Here is a 24875-nt window from a genome sequence, read left to right on the forward strand (position 1 = left end):
TCAGTCACCCGTAAGAGTTGACATATTTGAATGGGTTCTTTCATTAAGGTTAACATTTGAGCCTTTTATTTGAGGATATGAGTGACTCTTTTTAAATTAGTGTTAAATGGTATTAATTTTACATGTCTCCAAAGTTTCTTATTTACAAAAAGTCCGTACCTCACGAATAATTGGCCAACAATCAAATGAACAGAACTTTTAAGATTAAAGCATCAGATGGAAACTGCCAGTTCAGGGACTTGATACCTAAGAAAAGGTCGCAGAAGCTCTATGAAAGTTTTGTGGCTTAACAAGGAGGAGTTCAGTCACTGATACAGCCTAGCTTTCATGTATATAACTAAATATCAACTTCCAAATGATAAAATAGAGCACAAGAGTTTGAAACTATGGTCGAAAGTTGGTGACTGATTCGAATAACTCATTACATTTGGTGATGTGGCAAGAGTACTGTCCTTGGTCCCAAATGCACCTGTGGTGATTCAAATATTGATGTAATTTGGATAAGAGAATGAAGAAAGAATGGCTGTTGTATCTTGATCCACAAAGAAACATCATCGCCATATCTTGATCCACTGGTCATGACTCACTGAAGCAATGGTTCCCTTCGAAGGTGAATTTGCTAGTGAAGAAATTATACCAGTATGTGCACTATATGACTGAGTTATGCTGCTATGGCAGATAGGATTCCACAGCTCCAGGAACTGCAACAACATTCGACAGGTATCAGACAGAGGGAAAAGGAGAAAGGAAAGTCAATGACTATACATGTGAATACACCTCAAATATGAAGATTTCATCTGACACACCAATAACTAAGTTTGGAGATCTAATATTCCTGAATTTCCCTCAATGAAGAAGTCATTAAGCACCGTGGAATGATCAGACACAAGTAGGAAAGCCAAAAATGTTCAGATGAAATCAATATGCAATCATCATTTTCTTTCTTGAGAAGAAAAAATAGCAGAAATAACAGCAGTACTCTCGGAAGCAAACCTCATATCAATATGAGCATTTTGAGACATTATTATGACACCAGAACCCAAAACTGCAGACGTCGCATATTCTTACCCTCTTATTATTATTCCTTTTCCAGCTCTTAGCTTTGTCTGAACAAGAGAGAATCCTTGTTTCTTTTTTTTTCTTTTTCAGAATGGTTCAACATCCGAGCATCTTAAGTTAAGTTTGTTTTTAAATACTATGAGCTCAAAGCTTCAGTAAAAAATGTCCACATTGTATTAAGCATACCTCTAAGGAACCAATCACCAACACTTGAGCGTGCCCTGGGTGGAAAGTGCACGACTGGAACTTATTGCCACCAGAGCACAATTCATGTAAACACTTTCCTTCACTAACAGACCATATCCGTGCACTATCTTCACTCACGGATGCCAGGTAATTCCCACTCATATGCCAGCAGATTGAGCGGATGTCTTTGACGTGTCCCTATAAATCAAAGAAATCGAAACCACATTGATACAATACGGTAATGCAACAGATAAGAAATTTTCAAACAAGTTTGATCAATGATCAAGAATAAGCATCTTACTTGTAACTTTTTTTGGATGCTGCTAGTTTCGACATCAAAAATATTTATAATATTTCCGGTAGAACTTGCCAAAAGGTCTCCAAGTCGAGGTTGAAATCTAACATGTCTACTACCTCCCTGCATTTGTACCAAGAGCTAATCAATACAATTTTGTCGTGAATAAAATAATAGCAAATTTTTTATAAACCACTTTGTTTAGAACACTGAATAATAGATCGTTGAATGTGATACAGATGTTGGTTCAAATAACATTATGAAACCCTTTTATTTCCTAAATTATCTATTTGTATGTATATTCACATGATGACCGACTGCTGATCTTGAAAACCTTGAAACTGCTCAGACTGAAGAAGAATAATGAGAAAAACATTTCCCACAATCAAATGCAGGAAGTCATGAAAAAGAAGATTCAACAATGATTTAGAATCAAGTAATTAAGCAATCACCAAATTGAAATGGAAACATAAAAGAAAGTTAACTATCAAATTTTGTATATCAAATAGAGATACTGTAATGACCCATTAGGTTGTTTTGAGTACTAGAGCTTTTTATTTCAAAAAATACTCATCCCGTAAATTTTTAATGGGTATTTTGGATTATTTAATAAACTACGGTTAATTAGTTGAGGGGTAACTTTGGATAACTAATTTAATTAGTGGACTAAATTGATAATTTATTTTATACCCTATACCACTTATCTCATATTTAGTAAAATAAAGTGGAATAGGGTTTAATATTTTATTTGTGCACCACTAAGCATAACTGAAAAGAGAAAAGAGAGAAGACGAGAACTTACATGAACGATGAATCCAGGTACGAATCTGAGAAATCTCATATTCTTATGAATATACAAACCAATGATTGAGTATGTGGACAAAATATATTTAACTATATTGTTTGGGTAGTGGATATATTATGTTAAGATTACTTTGGCAGAAGTGGATAGAAATAGTAGGAAAGGTGGGTATATAATCCTATGGCCTAATCATTAGGAATCATTATGAGCATATTTGGTGAATCTGAAAAAAAGAAAACTATGATCCTGTATATGTTTCAAATCTGCGTCGCCACTATTTCTAGCAGTTGGTCTCGCCTTTAGTTATTTTTATTTAATTATCACATTATAATTCAAGTTTTAATATATTGAGATAGGTAATTAAATGTTAGGTGTATCGTATTATATCAAAATCATTAGATTTATGTTATTGGGGGAATTGAGGCTTAACCCTTGGCTTGAGTTTTAGGAAATTGATTATAGAATTTGGTGAGTTGTTGGGTCTAGGTTAAACATATATATAATGTTGGTGTCTACGATTCGTTTGCTTACGAATATTGTATACTTGATAGATTGAAAATGTTTCAAGCCATTGAAGAAAGGAAAAACATTGATGGATTAGCTTGCTTGACTTCGGTTCCTCGGTTGAGGTAGGTTATGGTTTTTATTCTATATCATTGATAGATTCTTAATAGCGATTGATAGTCATTGAGTAATGTGTGAAGTATACTATGCATTTAATTGTCGTAGTTTGGATGGTTGATATGTTGTTGTGATTGGTCTGAAATCTCAAGACCGTGATAATCTTGAACTTTTCCTATCAAAAGTGATGTCTTGAATAAAGAAGGCTTGATGAAATACTGTTAATAAAGTGGAAAGTAATAATAAAGAATGATAAATTAATTATATTTGAATCAGGTGTCACGTTTCGACACAATATATTTGGATCGTGTGTCACGTTCCGACACGATATATTTGGATCGGGTGTCACGTTTTGACACGATATTATTGGATCGGGTGTCACGTTCCGACACGATATTATTGAATCGGGTGTCACGACCCAAAATGAGCCATGAGTGGCACCCACACTTAGCCTCCTCGGTGGGAGAACCAACGATACAACTCCAACTTATAAAATATGACAATAATGCGGAAACTCAATTTATGAGAGTAAGAAATAATAAAACCACTTAAGTCTATTATGTACGTTTTCCCAAAACCTGAAAGTCATCACTCAAGGACATCTAATTCTAAAACACTAAGTCTGAAAATATCAAACACTAGAATAAATAAATAAATAACTTAATGTGTCTGAAAACTAAGGACATTATGCCATGCCTGAGAGAATCCAACATGAGCTAGAATGAATAGCTCACCCTGGAACCTGGTGAGCTGGACATTGGCTATAGCTGAGGTCGAGTCGAAGTTGCTGGTACACTCGCTGCACTCCACAAAAGGAAAGCGAAGAAAAATACTAGTAGGGGTCAGTACAGGACAATATGTACTGAGTAGGTATCATCGGCCTACTCGAAATAGTAATCAATATGCATAGAGTAATAGCGAAAAATCAACCATAGCACTTAACAGGTGACAACCAACAAGATCAAGATCAAGTGACAACACAATGAACAATTACATAACCAGTCAACAATATCAAGATTACACATGAAGACTCAGGCCTCCACATCACGCTCTTTTGGGAAATGAGTTATTTGAGATTGGGTAGCATTAAGTCATTTTAATTTGTTTTCCTTTAATATTATTGTGCCGGAACGTGACACCCAATCCAATAATATTGTGTCGGCTCGTGACACCCAATCCAAATATACCATGTCGGAACATGACAGATACCTCTTTATCAATATCTTAAAAAAGGGAAGGAACTAGAGCCACCAACCTTAAAAATGAGTTTGCAACCACCCCTACTGACATCCCACAGTATGATGTCATCATTGCTATCGCAAGAAGTGAGGAGGTCCAACTTTGTTGGATGAAAATCCAATGACGTCACATGCTCAAAATGCCCGTCAAGGTTTTGGAAAGGGTTGCTTGGCTGGATAATGACAAAGTGGTGAGATATGTACAGTATCACGGTTGTAATAGACAGATCAAAAGGAAGCAATTCAAGAGATTAGTCAGCTTGTGAGAAATCCAGATAACCAGAAGAAAAAAAAAAGAAAGATTCTGAAGGTCTAAATACGTCATAAGATGTTTTAGTAACAGCAAGTTCATCAAATATTGACTCAAATGAAATGTATTATAGATAACATAACATGATGATGCTGAAATTTGATATAATTGTGATAAATCTTTTGAGTATCCTTACGACAGAGGTAAAGAATGTGGCAATAAATGACACCTTACAATTGTCTGAGCAGCTAAGAAAATACATATGTTCTTGTCTAACTACAAGTAAAAGAATCAGGATAATATCAACACAAAAATCAGAAGAAATAATGTGGACCAAGAACAACGAAATCATAGAACTAATGAATATATATCCTGGTGATTTGACTCTGTGCTGACTGCTACTTGTGAGCCGTACAGCTTAAAAGAAAAGTAACTGAAAGATTCATTCGACCAAGGATCTGCAATGGCAAATAGAGCTAGTACCTTGGCTGCATCCCATATCTTCACAGTTCTGTCAAAGGAAGATGTTGCAAACACTGTTGAGTTTGGTCTAAAACGGATATCTGTGACGTGATGAGCATGAGCTTCTCCACTATAAACATTGTTAGTTCCCAACTCCCAAATCAGAACCTAAGCATAAATCGCAGTACAAGTTCGTTAACAGGAGAAATTGAGATAAGTGCTCTCCCATTTGACCAACTAGAATCCTGTTGAAGATTAATAAGGCAAACCTTCTTGTCGTGTCCAGCAGTAGCCAACAACTCTCCTTTTGAATTGAAGTGGCAACATAGGAGCTTGCTATTTTTTGTGTGAAGGTTACTAATCGCTTTAAAAGAGTTGCCTGCAAAGCAATATGAAGTCAATCATCCTTTGTGCTGATATGAGATAACTAGCCATTTATCCATCAGGGTAAGAGCCTGACAAAGTCAGAAGCTACAGTGGTTAATCTTAAAACCTAGATGTGACACCACATTCTTGTCTTCTTTCGTTTTAAGAAACAGTTATACTGAACAAATGTAAGATCTTGCAAATATTTACAAGAGAAACTTACAAATGATACCATCTATTTGTCACCGTGAGAAGCTGCCACACACTACTTGCTTTTAAGCAAAGAGGTTTATGACAAAGTACAATATCATATATCAAAGGTCAACCATACGCCTTCATATATGTGCAATGAAGGTTCCAGTATAGTCCCTAAAACACTACTGGCATCTGGAAGAATGAATCAGGGTATAATGCTAATAAAACCTGCACGATTGGGTTCTCTTGGGTAAAGTTATTTCTTCAACATCTTAGGATTAGATACACAACCTAGCTGGGTGAGTATAGAGCCTAACAAAAGGTGACACCAGTTATTTAAGGATTAATTATTTCTGTCAACTGTCAATTATATAAATTGCAACCTTTTTAATATTAATCTTCTTAGGAACCATTAAGCATGTTGTCACCTACCTTCCCATTCAGCTTGAGCGTGTGCAGGCGCAGCAAACCAAGCGACAGTAGCTTTCTCTTTCCCAACCTACAACTTAGGAGTATATTAAATGAGCAAGAATAAAGTAGATGAAGACCATATAGACATTTCATACGCATTCGTCCAAGTGAATATAAAGGTGACAAAGACACGATCAAACTAAGAAAGGGAGGTCCAATCCTCAAAAATGATGATGTCTATCAGCGACAGAGTGAAACGGAAATCACCAGCACATGAAGAGCATAAGAAGTAGATGCAGAAGAATGATCTTACAGGTGCCAAAGAACTCAATGGAGATTTCCTCTTTATGCCACTCTGATATAAAACACATGTAAAGAAATTAGAAGCCAAATAGGGGCGCACATGTTTCCTAAATTCTGGTACTGCTAAAATATTGATAAAATTTGAAGAACTTCAAATAAGTCAGTTACTTGCGACAGCCTTTATGATCTAAGCCCAACCTTATTTGAAGACTGCCGTCCGAGCTGGTTTATTTGCTCCTGCACTGCAGGTTGCTTTCCAGAACTTCTCGTAATTCCTCCTACAGGAGCTATTATTAGCTGGTCAGCTGGTAAAGGGATTCTTTGATTTGTCTCACCAAGCATCTGTTCACCAGAAGAAGAAAAAGTAAGGCAGGAAAAATATCTCGATCACATCAGTATAGTAGGATAAACTATATTTTGTCCCCCAAATATGTTGATTGTTGGACTATGCAAATACTTTGAAATTTTTTGTCTCTTTTTTCTTTCTACTACATAGGTTCCACCTTTTAAAGTTGAGTTTTTAAGGTACAGTACTTATTTTGACTATTAATTTAACAAAGTGATTTCAGAGGCCAGAAAAATCTGAAAACCAATCCATGGTCTATTGCACGGCTAAAATAATTGCAGCATGCTACAATCCCTAGGAGCGAAATGGTAACTTGAGTATTCAACTTACTCCTGCATCTTTTACACTCGAGTCAGCTAGAGTGAGCATGCGTAAGAAATCACCGGAGTTGGCAGGGGCAGGAAGTATGAGCTTATCCCATGTTGGAACTGCCACATTCGGTAAAACATTCTGTTGAGGGAAGGATGCAGTTCTCGGGAACTGTTCCTTTTGAGTTGGCACCATTATACTGGGACGTACAACTTGATGGCTAATGCCGGGGAAAATTGAGCTAATACCCTGGGTTGAATATGAAAGGAATGAATGAACTAAAAGTTGATGGAACCTAAACACCATAAGGACTATACATTTCTATTGATGCAAAAGTTCAGGGTACTCACAACAGATGGCCATCCTTGATGAGATGCTTGTTGGAGAGATCTGGTATTCCCTGCAGGTACAACGCAAAAGGAAGATCAACAGGAAATTCAAAATTTAAAAAGGAAAGATAAGGATATCTACAGGTACAATGCAAAGGGAAGATCAAAAGGAAATTTAAAATTTAAAAACGAAAGATAAAGAGATGTAAAAGTGCATAAAAATGTCAACAGATTTACTATATGATCACTGCAAGAACTTCTCATGGTGGTTATTCTGAAGAGAACATGCAACGAAGAGCACTCATCACACTGATCATTTTGCTAATCTAAGTCTCAAAGATTGTTTGCTTATTTCATACATCCTTCCATGTTAGTTTGCTTAGTGTCTTTTGCTGTGACAACTTCCAATTGATAATGAATCGAACTTCAAAACGAAACTGGAACTAGAACTAGAACACACAATAATTAAATTGGTCAGCAAGTGATGGAAATTAATTTGCACATACAGAGTATCATCGTCAAAAACCAAAAGATAAAAAGATGCAAAGGGAAAGTGCATTGTATCAAAGTTCTATTTTAAGAACTTTACAAAATGCCTTTGCCACATACTTGCTTTGGTGGATCGTATTCCTAAGTTGCCATATGTTCATCCTTTTCTTACTTAACCAGCAACATGCATCTTTACACTAACGGGGAAGTGTGTCATATATAAAATCTTAGTTGTAAAGATTTTACTAAAGGTAATCTCTCATTGCCATAATCACAGGGAATGGGAATCAACGATAGATATCACAGGTGTAGTTTGATCAAGCCGGGCTCAATTGTTCATCCTTGAGCTAGTATTATAAAGTTGAGTTCAAACTCAAGCTCAAATATCAAACTAACTTCAAATTGGAATAGAGCTCAACTTTGTAAGACCTCAGAAGTTTGAAAGTCGAAACGGAAAGAAATATTGCAGAAAATTCTTTTGGTGCAAGTTTGTATGAGCGCACCTACAGACCGTAGGAAGCAGTCGTAGGTTGGGCCTGAGGAGTTGGGAAAAATGACTAAGGGTGAAATCGACCTACAAGTTGAACCTACGGACCGTATAAGGTCCTACGGTCAGTAGAGAGGAGTTGTAGGAAGGGTTCTGAGGTTTGAAAATTCACCAAGTATGGGACGTCAGTTGACGAGATGGTCCTACGGACCGTAGAAAGTTCTACGATCCGTAAAAGCAGTTGTAGGTTAAGCCTGAGGAGTTGGGAAAAATGACTAAGGGTGAAATTGACCTACGAGTTGAACCTACGGACCGTATAAGGTCCTATGGTCAGTAGAGAGGAGTCATATGAAGGGTTTTGAGATTTGAAAATTCACCAAGTATGGGACGTCAATTGACGAGAGGGTCCTACGGACCGTAGAAAATTCTACGCTCCATAGGGACAACCCGTAGGGCAACTTCAGAGACTTGGAATTTATGACTGATTTAATGAACCACTTTGATTACCCGTAAGTATTTCTATGACCCGTAGACACAAGTCGTAAGGTCAAAGTGCAATTTCCAGTAGCTACTATTTTGGGTACATAATTTCTACGAAGGTGATCTACGACTCCTAGAACAACCTACGACTAGTAGGACAAGGGTCGTAGGAGTTGGGTCAATTTTGGACAAGGGCCTTTTGACGCCTCATCTAAGGACCTACGACCCGTAAGTCCCGACCCGTAAGTCCTAATCGTAGGTCACTCCGACAGTTTTAAGTCAGGGTTATTTTGGACAAATCCCTTTCGTTTAACTCCTAAACTACGTTGTTTTGGACTATTTTGAACGTCCTATAACTATCCAAACCCTTCAAAGTTCAAACACTCCCCATTCCCTCCTAATCTCCCAAAAATTATCAAATGCACTCAAAGTTCTCTCCCAAGGTTTCTTCTCCAAGTCAAGGCTAGGGTATCAAGTCTCCACTGTTAGAAGCTTGCAAAAGGGCTTTGATTACAAAGGTATGTGGGAATTCACCAATGGATTCCTTTCATCCATTGGGTTCAAAAGATCTCAATTCTCCAATTCAATTTCACCCAATTTCAATTTTGTCAAATCTTATGCGTCCTTTCTATTTCAATTCAATTGATGTTATTCTACTTTATTATGCATGAATTTACTAAGATACATGGCTTTCAATTGATTTCACGTGGACGCATGCATTATGCTTATGATTTTCAATATGAACTATGAATTATGATCATGAACTTAATGAAGGATTTAATAATGTTTTATGAAAGTGATGAATTATGTTTCAAGGATGTTTTCAAGTATGTATCAATGAAATGTGATGTTTTCTCATAATATGAAAGAAATCATGATTTAAATGCTTAGAAATGTCATTGTCCATATGAATTATGTTATTAATCATGACTTGAAAGGAGCTACTCTTATATAATTTTATGATGTGGATTGATATATATTTATTGTCTCCTAATGTTATGTTGATAATTGATTTTATCTATTCCATTGGGATTTGACTTAGCACCGAGAGGGATTGAGGTGGAGGCTTGGTAAGGGAGTCTCTAGTGACAACATCTAGTCCAAACTATGTGCCCCCGTAGGTTGTCATATGCGACTTAGAGCCCGTTTGAGTGTTTGGTTGGCCAACTTAAACCATTTTATGCTTAAAATAAACCCCAAAAAATAATTGGGCATGTTTGGTTTAGCTTATCTAAAATAGCTTATAAGCTGAAAGCAACTTATAAGCTGAAAACAGCTTATAAGTTGTTTTAGATAAGCTAAGTCAAACAAGCACTTAGCTAGTGAATCCACAATAGCTCATGACGATAATGATACGGAGTTTACCCTGGCAAGTAGCCTCTCTTTTTTCGGTGTAGGAGTTACACCGGACTCCATGCAATAGCTCACATGGTTTTACTGTTGGTTACGGTCCATATCTCACAAAATGACTATGCTTTCTTACAAGTTCTTAATGATGTTTTTATGATGCGTTGACGTTATCTCATGATTGTATGATTTACTTCACGTTTTAAGAAATTTTGATCATGCATCTCATGTTCATGCTTATCATGTTCTTTTATTCACGTTATGCATATTTCTCACATACTTAGTACATTTCATGTACTAACGCGTACTTTTGTCTATATTGTTTCATAATATAGGTCACAACGCTCCTTTCCATTCTCGTGGTTAGCACATGTCGTACTCGGGGTTTGCTTATTTTGGTGAGTCCTCATGATTCAAAGGCGAACCTGTTATATCATTTCTTTATGTTCAGACTTAAGTACTTCCTTATGTTTTGGGTGAGCTAGGGCTTGTCCTATGCCTCAGTCTATATAGTAGAGGCATTGCCAGACATGACGAGTTTGTTTTGTTCATTTCATACGTTATGTTTTGAATTCTCCTTTATTGAGATTTCTATGTTTGAGACTATCTTCCACATTTATAGTTTACTTTCGATTTCATGCTATGTATGCTAAGAGGCTTGGTTGGATTCCATCGGAATTCTAATCACCGTGTCATGTCTAGGGTCTAGATTGGGTTGTGACAAATTATGTAGACAAATATGACTCAATATAGTAACAAGTAAACTAACAACCTTGAACTCGAGTTCAAGCTCAAACAAAACTCATACAACTTACACATAAAGTATCATAAATTCATATTTTAGATCAAATCAAGAAATATTTTCATATTAATAAATATTTAATGATTTTTGTTTGCTGGTTTTCCATGCGATTATGGTGGGATATGTTTAGATGGTTTAACACTCCTTAAGTAATGCCAAGAACTGTGGAAGAACTGATGCTTAGTTGGAAGAGTGGGAGAAGGAGGAGAAACCGATGGGCCTGGAACGTGGTTCCGATTGCGTTAATGTGGATAGTTTGGAGAGAGAGAAATAGATCGCTTTTGAAGGTGTAGAGTCGAGTTTCTTGCAGTTGAGAACTAGTCTACACTCCCTTATTTTCTTTTGGTGTAAACAAAAAGTTCCTTGTTATATAGAGAGTACTGGGTGAATTTTGTAGAGAATCATATTTTGTAGAGGCTTGATTTTTTGGTATAACCTTTGTATACGATCGTTCTGGTCATTATTATGAATGAAAATACTTTAACTATAAATTTTTTAGCTTTATCAAAAAAAGAAAATACTTTGACATGATCAAAAAAATAAATGATTTTTGTTTGCTATAGGTGTGATACCAAGGAGAACTCTTAGTACACTTTATACTTATGTCAAAATAATTATTTTCAAGAATATTAGTAGGCCTTAAGGTTACACATGCCAGAATTGTTAAATAAACAGGCTAAGGTTGAGCGAGTTGAGTCATATGTTCAAAGAAATGTGGCTCGCTTAACAACCCTAATTAGTTGAATAACTAATTATTATTTGATAACTAAGTAACAAGAGCCACCTTAGACCCATGCAAGCCACATTTATAAATCTAAACCACCATGTCATTTCCATCTAAAAGTGCTTACGTGGCCTGGCTAGGTTAGGAAGAGAATCACATAGAAAAAATTGCTATTGGAGAATCTTTTCTATATTAGGTAGTTGGGAAAGGTTTCATATGATAGTCCCCCACTTTAGCCATCTTGAATTGGACATACTTGTAATAGCAAGTCATGTTAGCTCTACATGAGGCCCTTTCAAAGGCTAAAACAACAGTCATCAATTCACCATCCTCATTTCTTTCCTTTGATGTGAACTCGAACAATAGCAAATTAAAGATGTACCGAGGTCATCACTTCTTTTTGGAGGTTGAACATCCTTACTTGTCTCGTATTTGGGCAAGAAGGTCCACCGATGTGCTATGGAAGCACTTATTTAAAGAACCATAGTAAACATCATACTAGCGATTCATCAAACATCAATGCTTTGAGTGATTTATTGGATGTTTGCTCTGATTTTCTTACCATAATTGGGTTTTTCTTTTTCAATAAGAAAAACACAAAGTTCCCATATTTGGCCAGCCTTTTCTCTTGAAGAAAGGTGAATGACTCTAGAAATAGAGGTTCATCCCTTCTAACTTAGCAGCATCCACAATATAGTCACCATAAGGACTTTGAGAGTTTCGCACGAGGGAAAAATTTGTAAGACACAAGTGTTACATTATCACTTATGTGAACCTCTTTTGTTTTTGAGTGAATTTCGTAAGATTTTTTCTTTCGATATTTTGTATTCTATTTTATATAGTGAATTACTCATCTCCTCTTATGGATTAGGTTGACTTATTGAACCACGTTAAATTTGGTATATTTCTTGTTTGCCTTTTTACTTAGCATCTTCCGAGGTTTACTTTGCTAGCTTCTGCATGACAATTGATTATTTTCGGTCCTAACATGATTACCATATTAAGACTACTAGAAAAGTTAAGAGAAAAAACACTTTGAAATGATAAGAAGTAGATAAGACGCCATATCATTTTAAAAACAATATGAAGTGTTGTTAGCTTACTTTAATTTTTTTTCGAGAATGACTTACTTCAGTTTTAAAAGAACAAGAAACTTACTTTACATGTAAGGCAACAGGTTCAAGATCACTTGGAACAAACTTAAGAAGAAAGTAGGCCCCGTTTATTAGGACTAGGGTTGTAGATTGATGGTAGGATAAATGATCTCTTAAGATGAATGAGAAAATCCTATGAAGATATGCAGTGAATGCCGGTGTTCAGGATCTTTTAGTTATGAGATATTTTGAGGACACCTTGTGCTGCATCTAACTGTTCCTATCACCCATAATGGGATTCATGCTAAAGAGGATGATTGGAGATTTGTGAATAAAATTGGTGTGTCACAAGTAATCCAAATGAATATCAGAAGGGCATTATAGAAAAGTTTGTTTTATGACCATTTCCTTGAATATATGATCTCAATCATGCTAATCACAAATAATGTCACTTTGAAATCCATTATGACTTTTATTGATCAATACAATAGTTGTCGCACAATTTGCAGGAGAAGAAGCAATTATCTTCCCAACACAGAATAACTTTTATTTAAGCCTTTACTGGCTAAGCAAATTTATTAAGACTTGTATAAGAGGAAAATATAAAAGTTTCCGCTTTAGTGTGTACTCCATTAATTTTTTAACACTCCTTAAAATAGTTAAAAGGGAAAGAGAGAATTCCTAACTGGACGTTTATGTATTTCTTCACAACGACAACTAGTAGTGTTTACGTAGACATACTTTGAGCTTCTAATTGGGCCTTGGTAAAATCAGGACAACCTCAATTAAATGATTATTACTACTCGCAGACGAGTCAACTTTGAAATAAGTTACCTTGACTGGAAAATACTTCATAGAAAAATGTAGTACTTGATCAAATTTAAGGACAACAGCTTTTAGACACTTTATGATGGCTTCAAGCTGAGCTTCATTTATCTGAGCTTGTTTGAAAGAGAGATCAGCTACATGACAAGATATGAAGGACGGATTTTGTGACAGGAGTTTCCTTTTTGATCCTTTCTAGCTTAACAACACAAAAGTCAGGTCCCAACTTGAGAAATCTTGGGAGGTAGCAGGTACACCGTGGAATTAATCGAGGTGCGCACAAGCTGGCACGGACACCACGGTTATAAAAGGAAGAGTTGGGAAGTCTTTGGCAGCAGTTAAACCATTCTTGCTGGTTCTTTACCATTGACTAACAGGCAGTGAAGTGACATAGATCAAGTATCTGTGTAAAAACTTCTGTATGGAGTCTGACCTGTGTTTTCTGAGCTTGAAATAGAGAAGACTGGTAAGTTTTATGGAATTCAAGGGGACTGAAATGTGATCTTTTTCCCTTTTACCAACTTAGGGAACTCTCTTCCTCTTACAAGTCTCCTTCGTATCCACCTTGAGATACTCAACAGGCCAACAAGGTATTCCCCATCCCTTGAAAAATCATTACTCCAGTTTTCCCTTTCAACTGAATCTTGAATTACAGAAACTTCCTCAATCATATGCATTCTGATCCAGCACATAGCTAATCCAAAAAGATCTAAGACAAATCACTTACCCAAATAAACCTATCCTGTCTGTTAAAGGTTACTTCAAGCCACAATGGTCAATTATCCTAATATGACCGTGAGGAATCTTAGCCTATAGAATTTTAACTAAGAGACTGACCATGCACTTCACCAGCTTCATCTTTTGTATCAAGCAATATTACTATCTTCTAACAGAATCTTTATTAACTGATATGGACCATATCACAACTTGTGACTCTTCTACGTCCCTATGTGGATTTACCTTCATAATCTATTAAGAATTCTTTCAAGAGTTCAATTTAATTTAGTGTACCACACAACAAGGATAAATTGTATTGCCAGAATTAAAAAAACATCAGCACTATAGCTTCAATCATGCATCATTCATTCATTCTAGATGTAACTCTAGCCTCAAACTTAAGCTTCATGCTCCCGATGCAAATTCACCACTGTACCATTACTTTATGGGTAAAAGCTAGATACACAAAATCACATCTAAATGGTCATGGTACGCTTTGACCTGTGCACTGCAATAGTATTGCATCCTTTTTCCACCAATAGCAAAAGAAATAACAACTTCTTGAAGAGATTCTTCTCCCCCTTATCAAAAGAAGAGCTTTTTCTCCCAACTCTTTATTTGATTCACAAAATAGCAACAAGCATTTAATAATTGGGAGAAAGCAATCACTATCATTGAATACTCTTTTAATACCTTTTGAAATGTTTGTATTAGAGTTATTCAACACAATACACTCAGGAGGTACTCATGGATAAAGCTGGTATTACACGAGCACCAAAGGCTCACTCAGTATTATCAAGAAGTAACAGATTATTCATGCCTCTTCATCCTTTTCAAAGGATAATAGGTGACCCTCTCGCTTCGCACGACTTCCTTTCCTAATTATAGTAACTAACAAAGTAGCAACTTTCTCAAAATACCAACATCTTTTTTTGGAAGGAGAGTTTGATGCATTCAGATGCAGTTGGTTGAAGAGCCTGATAGCAAGAGCAGCAGAGCATCTGTTATTAGTTTCCTACTAGAACAGAGGAGTGTTTAATTTTTCCAGGAGGGACTGATAGCTAACAAGTATATTAGCAAAACCTAATTAACATTTTCATATATCTGTAGAAACAGAACATTCTTAATCTCATTACATGTGCATCTTTCAAAAATGCATCTTTTAATTTGCTACACATTAAAAGGTGAGCTAGTCATCCTCAATATATGCACATTTATCCTTCTAATGGACTGTTTATGCTAAAAGTTTTTGCATATTATCTTAATGTTCAAACATTCAACATTGCTTAAATTAACTAAATGCAAAATATTTAAACCTAAATTACAACACAAACCCGCATCAGAAAGTTCTGGTAAATCAGGCAAAGCGTTTGTAGCGGCATGAAGATTTGGTTCCATTCGCACAGGTCCTCCCAAGTTTGCACCGGGTGACACCTGGAAGAATAAAAACTTGTCAATTATTTTCAACTAATTATTATTAAAAATTTTGCAAATGTATGGGGAAATGTAAACATACTCTTGCATTCCACTCTGCAGGAACAGTTGGCATTTGCTGCATTTGATAGCTGAAGGATATGAACATACAACATACAAAATGTGAAGATTCTGATAAGCAAACTCCATAAACAACGCAATGGTTTCATATACAAAAAATGTTTGGACTATCAAGATAATGTGAAAAATCTATCTCATATTACAGGCCAAACAATTGGTTCTAGTAATAGACTAACAAGCATTCCTTAATAGCCAAGTTTTCCAAGAAACTCTTGACATTTCATAAATCAGAAGGTCATAATTAATAGCATGACACAGACAAAATAAGATCGTGATTTTGGTCAATCTTCTTTTTGTAGCTTTAGAAGCTTAAGACAATGATATCACATCAATCAAGGAGAATAAAAATAAACAGTTTAACAATAAACGTAACAAAGCTATTACTTTTCTCAAAAAAAAAAAAAAAAAAGCACAACATGTTATTACCCAGTATTGCTTGCCAATGGAAGCATGTCACCCATTTCACTCATCTCAGGTAAGTGTAAGCCTGATGTCATGTCTCTCTGAGGAGATAAATTCATTGATACATCACTGGCATCAAAAGATGACAACAAAGCTGAAAGCTTAGGGTCCATAATATCAGGAATGCTGGATTCTGGCATCACAGTAGATATGTTTGCTCCCGTAAGATCGGAAGCATACGATTGATTTGCAGGACAGTTATCACCCACAACGTTTTTCACAGTTTGTGCAACCTGAGAATTTAAAAATCAAACTTTTAGTTAGCAATTATTTCATACCAGTTAAACATGAACGAACAGAGCGTAGAAAAGGTCCATCGGTAACACCTTATCAAAGGATTCGACATTGAAAACAGGAAAGTCAGGAAACCTAGAGTTGTATGCTTCATAAAATTTACCCCACCACACTTGCAAAAATGCTTCTTGAGGAGAATTGATAGCTGAAACGAACCCCAAAATCAAAAAACATTACTCCAAAGCTTGATATCAAATCACTCCAACTCCATCAACATATCTCTCTTTAACATAGTAAAGGACAATTAATACAATAAAAACATCCAACATTATGTAATTACAATGTATTAACACAATTTTCAAGAACAACATGACCGACAATCCACCATATGGTCATATGTAAGAATTACTAAACTAATTAAGCATAAGAATTTTACGACTCTTTCAGGTAAACAAAAACCATTAGTAAAACACATATCTTAATTCATTATAGATCCGTTCTTAGCATCTGATTAAAAGAATAAAATTCATTAAAAGGAGTTACTTACCGACAAGATTTTGATTAGTACGAATTTCGTTGGAGAATGCATCACCAGTCTGATGGAAACCTCTTTTAGACATGTAATCGAGAATGGCAAGTTCAAGTCTGGAAAAACACAAACAAATCAAGGGAAAACCATTATCAATAACAGTCAAACAAAAGGAAAAATCACATACAACCAAAATCAAATAAATGTAGACAAGCAAATATTATCAAGAGTATCAATTATTAAAAATGTAAGTATAAAATAAAACTGAAGGATAGTAGATTATACTATAGATTAACTAGAGATCAAACACGTAAAACTTACAAGCGGTGAGCCTCTAAACTGGCCATGATCATCAAAAGCAAAGCCTTAATTAACCACAAAAAAGAAAAGGGAAAGAAAACTTGAGCAAGAACAATTGGACACAAAGAAGAATGCAGAGAGAGAGTTGAATAGAATGAGAGTAGAATTGAGAATGAAATTGTGGAAATAAAAGATAAAACCTCTGTAAGGAAGTATAGTAACTTAGTAAGTGACGACATACCATGCAAAAGTGAAAGAAAATATATTTTTTTGATATTTTAATTTTTAATATTTAATAATTATTATTTTTGAAAATATATTATATATATTGGATTTAAAGGGTGAAAAGAAGAGAGAGAGCTTGTTTTCCCTTTTCATTTTATTTCTCTCATTTTTATTTAACCCTTAATTGCTTTTATTTTTAACTTTTTACCCTTTTTCTTTCTTTTTGTTCTTTTTGGTGTAAAGCTTCTATTTTTGGTAATGTTGTCCCTGGGGGATAGAAACATATTTTGTTGTTAACCAACCTATATAATCACTGAAATTTTATTTCTATTTTATCGAATTTATAGTATCTTTTAATATATGGGTGTGCCTATGTCTAAAGATATAAACGTGTGTGTTACTTCTTATAATTACGCTTTAAAGAGTAAATAAGTGCCACATTTTTCTTTTTTTAACATTTTCTTTATCAAAAAAAAAATCTTTAATAAATTCATATGCATTTCACTGAGTATGTTGTTGTTGTAATAAACTCATACGCATTGTTTATTCTATTTATTTACAGAAAAGAAAAAAGAAAAAAGATTCCCGTTGAGTCTTGTTCCTTTCCACTTTGTCATCGAAAGTTAGGAGGAAGTAATTTGAGATTTTTTATCCAAAAATATTTTACCTTTTTAATAGTAACAACAAATAAAGAAAGAAAGAAAAATAAAATAAGGTGTGAATGAATACAAGAGACAAAGTCAAAATACAAGCCAATTCTAAGAAAGAATCAAAAGAGGAAAATGAAATTAATTGTTTGTACAAGTATGAGTTTTTTAGGTGACAAACAGACAACAGTGTTTACTACAACACTTAACCTCCAAAGCTTCTAACCAAAAAAAGGTGACGATTAAATTTAGTGAACCTTCTTAAATTTGATTTAATTCTTGCGGTCGGGCCCTCCCCGGACCCTGCGCATAGCGGGAGCTTTAGTGCACCGGGCTGCCCTAGACTTTTTCACAATTGGACAAAAACAATAATAACATACTAGTGTAATCCCATAATTTTTTTCACACTTGGACAATCATTCATTAATTTCTGCAAATACCATTTTTGTTTCTAAGCTATTTCTACACTGAATTCCATGTAAGATGCTTAAAACTCATAAATTCTCAACAAGAAACAACATCATCTTTTAGTTTTATTTAGAACTAAAAATTAACAGTAAAAAAAAATATTTACATTATCAGTGTTTTAATTTTGTATGGAGTATTTATCATCTTTTTTAGACTACCAGCCTACTTACTATTAGAACAAGGGAAAAGGGGTAAATGTACCCTCAACTTTGCGATTTAGAGCCGCTTGTTAAGAAAGTGATGCATATATACTTTGTCTTTTAACAAATTATGCATATTAACCTTTTCGATAATAGACCTATATTTATTGAATTAAAAAAATCTAAAATTGGTTTTTTGTTACGTGACTATGAACAAATTATCTCACCATTTTTTTTTACCCCTCCAGACATTACCCAAATGAAAAAAAACTATCTATATCATTATAATAATTAATTAATTATTATCTATGTAATCTATATCTATCTATCAATATCTATATCTACCTATCTATCTATATTATTATAAAAGCACGAATATAAATGTTGATTAACCAAAATATCAACTAAAAGTTGATTTACTTATTTGCCCTTTTAAGTTAAAATTTCCTTTATCTAAAAAATTACTAATGGATATAAATGTAATTTTGTACTAGAACTAAACAAAACATATTTCTATTAGGACTAAGTTTATTGTAAAAGGGCAGCCCGGTGCACTTAAGCTCCCGCTCAGGGTCCGGGGAAGGGCCCGACCACAAGGGGTCTATTGTACGCAGCCTTACCTTAATTGTAGGATACATATTATCCTATTAATAATATGAGCTTAACATTTTAAATCTATTTCAAGTAAATTATGAGTAGGGAATTTCTACACGTTTGATTATATTGGTCGATCAAAATATCCATTAAATATAGAACGACTTTTATATCCTTAAGAAATAAATATTTAATAGTTATAACTTTAATTAATTTCAAAGTCCTACATATTTGCATAATAATTAAATAACAATTATTTAAAGAAAACAGTAAATAACAATTTTGTCTATTGTAGAAAAATAGTAAATGATAATTTTATCTATTATAGAGTCTTTCAATAAAGGCAATGTTCAATCAATAATTCAATGAAATACAACCATTCGCCATTAACCTTTTTTTCTAAATTCAAGATGATTCGAGACCCAACTCCTGGATCCCGGATAGATCGGGGTCAGATCTCAATTTAAGTGTCGAATCCCGAGTCAAAAATCGAGGTAAGATTTTGGGGTGTCAAGGTTAGGTCCCGAGTTAAGTGTTAGGGTGAGGTTTTGTGTCGAGTGTCAGAGTCGGATTTCAGATAGAGAGTCGAGGTCGAGTCCCAGGTCAAGTATCGGAGTGGGTCCTTAATCGATCGTCGAGGTCGAGTGTCGAGATCAGATCCTAATTCGAAAATTGAATCTCGTGGTCGGGTCTTGATTCGAAAGTTGGGTCCTAAATTAAAAGTTGGAATCGGATCCTATGTAGGAAGTTAGGATCGGATCCTTGGTCAGATTCAGGGTCAAATCCCGATTCGCAAGTCAAATCCAGAATCTGATGTCGAGGTCGAGTCTCGAGTTAGAAGTCGGATCTCAAGTCGAATCCTGGAACAAGTGTTAGATCGAAAAATGGGTCGGGAGTCAGGGTCAAGCCTTGATTCAAAAGTAGATTCCCGATTCAAGTATCGGGTGTCGAGGTCGAGTCCCGAGTCGAGTGTCGAGTGTCGAGTGTCGAGATGGGACTCTGAATTAATCATCAGAGTTCTTTTTATATGATAATTGATAGGGAGTAACATGCAAAGCACGTTCATAGACACTAGTACTATATTAAAAGCATAAAGACACTTAAAATGTTGATTGAACTTTTTGTCCTTCATTAAATGACTCCCTTTTAGACAAAATCGTCTTTTTACTATTTTTCTCAAATTATTATTTTATTATTTTAATTAAAACAAAATTTGACGTGATAAAAAAGAAAAAAAATAACAAGTTTTTATTATAATTTTAACCCTTACAATCATCCTACGAACAAGTATTTGTTACTGTATAGAACTACACGTTTTTACTAATTTGTCGCAAAAATGGAAAATTTAATAAGAATAGATAAACATAGGGCCTTTGGATTCTAACACAAACATGCAACTTATTCTAAATATCGTATATAAATTTTTAACTCATGATAAAAAAAGATTTAATTTGAGAATAAGTAGGAAATTTATTAGCACTAAACTCCTAATATTTAGAAATTATTATTTTTCGTTTCGTTTATTTGGAACCAATTTATAAACATATATTGATTACTGTATTATTCTCTATATATCTTTCAATATACGTAATCTCACTAATTAAAGATTGTCAATGTTATCAAAGGAATTAGAATATTTTTAAAGTACACTTTTACGTTTCTTGTAAAACTACAGAAGTATATATCTTGAAGTACACTTTTTATCTTAAAATTTTACGTTATATTTTTAAAGTATTGAACTTAATAATGTAACATACACACAATAATTTGTTCTTTTTATATACAATTATTATTAATTAATGTGATACACATGAACGTGCAAAACACATAGCATGAAGGGTCTTAGAAATATTGATTGAATTTTTTGTTATTCATTAAAAGACTCTACAATAAAAAAAATTATCATTTACTATTTTTCTCAAATTATTGTCATTTAATAATCATCCTCACTTTAAAATTAACATAATATTTGAAACTTTAAAATTAATTAAAAGTATAACTATTAAATCTTTGCTTATTTGTAATAGGTAAGAACTCTTAATATGTAATATTTTAAAATTGACTAAAATTTTATTAAATCCTTCATTATTTGAATTGTATTAAAAGGCCTAACATTTAAGAATTTAAAATTAATATTTAAAGACATTTTATCTTTGCACTTACAAAGAAAAAAAAAGATATTGTTGTTTACTACAATAATGAGACCGAATTTTATTTTCTTTTTAACGTTGACTTGCTATATAAGGGGGGAAAAGGGGGGGGGGGGAGGGGGGGCAACTCCTCTAAATTGCAACAGTTGATTATTTCAAAAATATTATGATTGAATAATTAAAAAAAAAATGGGTAAACTAATCGTCTGGGTTTAGTTTATTTGGAATTAAATCTTATTTAAGTTATGGTAAACAAAATAAATATATAAATAAAAGAATTAAAAATACTAAAGAAAGATGTTCATTTTTTCAAAAATAACTTTTTAATCTTTCTATATGAAATTCTTACAATTTAGATAGATATATTATTTATTTTAACATTAATTACTATTTTTTAATAATTTTATTCTTATATAATAACAATGTTATTGATTGACGTGAGACACTCGTGCAAAGCACGTATTCTAAACTAATAATATAATCTACAGATTTCCCACGTAATTAAGAATTTTGGTACGAGTATTTTATATTTCAATATTTTTCATTAAATATTAAATACTATACTCGATATCCTTTTTTTTAATATTAATTACCGATAATTTTCAGCTCAAGGACAACTCTTTTGGGTAATGGTGGTGTAGGACTTATTAAAAATTCATCACCAACTTGACTAATATCTAAGACAAGTCAAAGAAGAATCTAGAATATCCATAAGTTGTATAGAAATGAAGGAAGATCTCTAGAATGAGCGTTCTAGTGAGAAAAGTCTAGAAATACTCTAGAAAGGGTAGTTGTAGAATTAAGTAGTTGGAGGAACATTCTAGAATAGAATAGTAAATAGCTTTAGCTAGATTCTTTCATCACGATCTATAAATAGAGGTGATTCATTTATGATGTATGTGAGCTAAAATAAAGTATGTGTGTTCAAGATAAGAGTGAGTGCTCAAGTAAAGAGTGTTACTGAAGCAAGCAACAAATTAGTGATCAAGTGAGAAGTAAGAGAGCATCAAAGAGAGTTGCTAGAGTGTGAGTACAAGAAATATTGAATGTAAAAATTGAAAGACCGGTGTGGGTCCTTTACTTTGCAATAATAAGATTCAAGTTGTGAGCAACCGATTGTGCCCACCAAAAATATTCAACAAGACTAACTTGCACGTCCCTCGGCTATTCCACCACCTGCATCCTCCCATAAGTAAAAGTGTGTGATAACTCTTGTCCATCAAAGCTTTAGATAGATGACAAGAAATTACTTAAATTTTCTTCTATTCGGGATTCCAACTCTAATCTTAATCGTCTCAGTACAACTATATTGATTGTTAAACTACGCCATAAAATAAAATAAATGACGTATTCGATAAGTTATCACCTTAGAAAGACTGTTTTTGATTAAATAAATAGCCACATCTGAATACAACGTTTGTTCTAAAACAGTCTTATGTCAATGGACTCTCAGGTTATCTGGATAAATAGGTAACTTAGCATACATCAATTCCTTAGTAAACATGAGACATAGCTTCACTAGAGACCAATAAAACTAGTATGTACGGTGTCTTTTCTTAGAAAAAAGATTAGGAATTACTCAAAGTGTTTACTTCCGAGTCTGTCTCAATGAAATGGCAAATTTACTAGTTGGAAACTAAAAGACATCCATCATGCAGCACGCTTATTTTACTTTATTTGATTATTCTTTCTATTTTTCAACGCATATATGATTTGGAAAGTATATTTACATTTCTAAATCTGAAAAGTTTATTTTCTAAAGATAAACATATTATCTGTCTGAATTTAGAGAATAAATTTATAAGTTAGACTCGGAATCATCTTTGGTTTTTATTTTTTTATTTTTGGTAGGACGTTAGTTGAAGGTTACAAAAGAAACGGGAAGGCGAGCCTATTTTTTTTTTAATTTCCATAGAGGCAACAATATGCATTAAGCATAAAGCAGATTTTGATAGAAGTCGTAAGATTGGGATCCATCCACCCTTAATCAGATCTCGAATTTGAGCCTTTGGAATGAAACTTTTTTTTTGGTAGGGAACATTGGTAAGGGTGTTTTACCTCATTAGTTGGCCTACCCAGCATGAACCCAAAATAGTTGGGTTGGTGAGTTCTGAATAACTGATGGTTAAATTAAAAAAAGATGGGCTAACTGCATTATTAACCACTTTAGGGCTACTGTTTAAGACTTGCCCAACATTTGCAAAGTACTCAAAAGTCCCAAATATGTTCAGGTCAGTATCATGAGGTTTGAAATGTGAAATTCAACTGTTTTCCTAAATTGTGTTAGACATCTTTTTCTAGTAACAGCTTCCCTAGATTAGTTATTTATATGTGCAATAGAGGCGGACAGTCGGTTCGTAAGTGACTTTCAGAAAAAGAGTACTGATATTAGCTCAAATTGGAGGCCCAATAAATGAGGAAAGTAACCGAGGGATAATTACAGTAGATGGGGCCTTTTGATCATTTTAATTATCAAAAAAATGGTCATTCGGTATATTCATGTATATTCGTGTATACTTAGTATATATTTCATGTATAGAATGTATCATAATGTATATTCAGAGAATAGCTCATGTATAAGTACTCAATATTGTATAATCAGTGTATACTTTCTCTGACTTTTGGCAAACTATATTGTATAGTCACTATATATTTCCTATGATTTTTGGTTATTTTTTATGTAAATAATGGATATTTTTGGCTACCGTGTACGTCAATACCATAGAGGCCCAAAAAAAATACAGCAACATAAAAAGGGAAAAGAATACTTGTATCCCAAAAAAGGAAAATATTTACTAGCAACTATCATTTTACTTTCATAACCCTCTGTTTTTAACTGTTAATTCGCATTGAACACTATTTAATTACTCTTTAATACTATTAGAGTATATATATATAACAGACAGTGTTTCAATGAAAAGACTATTCAATTACTGTTTGATACCATCAAAGTATATAGATACCATTAGAGTAGATATATATACTCCGATGGTAACTAGGATGAAGAAGCAATGGTTTAGTGAATAGAACAAAGGGGCAGACGGATAAATAGTTTGGGTCATGGATCCAACTCCGATAAATAATTTGGGTTGGGTCCAATTTGTGTAGTTTTCCCGCGTAAAAAAACAATTGATACATTTGCATTCGTTAATGTGGCCTTCCTTTTTTGTTAGATGGGAAATGGAGCTTTTACTGGCAACCCAATAGAAAAAGAAAAATGGAGCTGGAAAGTAACTAAGGAGAAGAAGGGAAGTGGAACTTTTTGCATTGTTTAAAAATAAATTTTGGTTAGCATTAAGTAGTCTTACCTTCAAAGAAAGGAAAGCAAAAGGAACCCCTTTCCCTCAGGCATACATCAACTTGGTTAGCTTATGACTCCCAAGAAAGGCATCACCATATCTGTAGGGAATAGGGAATAGAATCATTCTCCCAAGA

The 24875-nt window shown here is 34.0% G+C and overlaps 1 protein-coding gene across 3 annotated transcripts; it reads right to left on the bottom strand.

Annotated features, from left to right (window-relative positions):
- Window positions 1-128: 128 nt before the first annotated feature.
- Window positions 129-24836, bottom strand: LOC129873258 (uncharacterized). Of its 3 annotated transcripts, none has more exons than XM_055948313.1 (17): window positions 24749-24836; window positions 16935-17032; window positions 16480-16592; window positions 16118-16386; window positions 15654-15702; window positions 15472-15571; window positions 7194-7243; window positions 6865-7092; window positions 6387-6530; window positions 6199-6240; window positions 5907-5973; window positions 5183-5292; window positions 4935-5081; window positions 4219-4374; window positions 1547-1663; window positions 1246-1443; window positions 129-701 (listed from the first exon to the last, which is right to left on the bottom strand). In XM_055948313.1, the coding sequence occupies exons 2-17, from the start codon at window positions 17005-17007 to the stop codon at window positions 552-554; spliced, it is 2013 nt and encodes a 670-aa protein (XP_055804288.1). In that variant the 5' UTR covers window positions 17008-17032; window positions 24749-24836; the 3' UTR covers window positions 129-551. The 3 variants fall into 3 exon arrangements, with proteins under 3 accessions (XP_055804288.1, XP_055804289.1, XP_055804290.1); XM_055948315.1 differs by lacking the exon at window positions 129-701 and adding an exon at window positions 3698-3762 and having other exon boundaries at window positions 1325-1443; XM_055948314.1 differs by lacking the exon at window positions 4219-4374 and having other exon boundaries at window positions 130-701.
- Between the last annotated feature and the right edge of the window lie 39 nt (window positions 24837-24875).

This window comes from Solanum dulcamara, chromosome 11, assembly GCF_947179165.1.
Source record: "Solanum dulcamara chromosome 11, daSolDulc1.2, whole genome shotgun sequence".
Classification (NCBI taxonomy): Eukaryota; Viridiplantae; Streptophyta; class Magnoliopsida; order Solanales; family Solanaceae; genus Solanum; species Solanum dulcamara.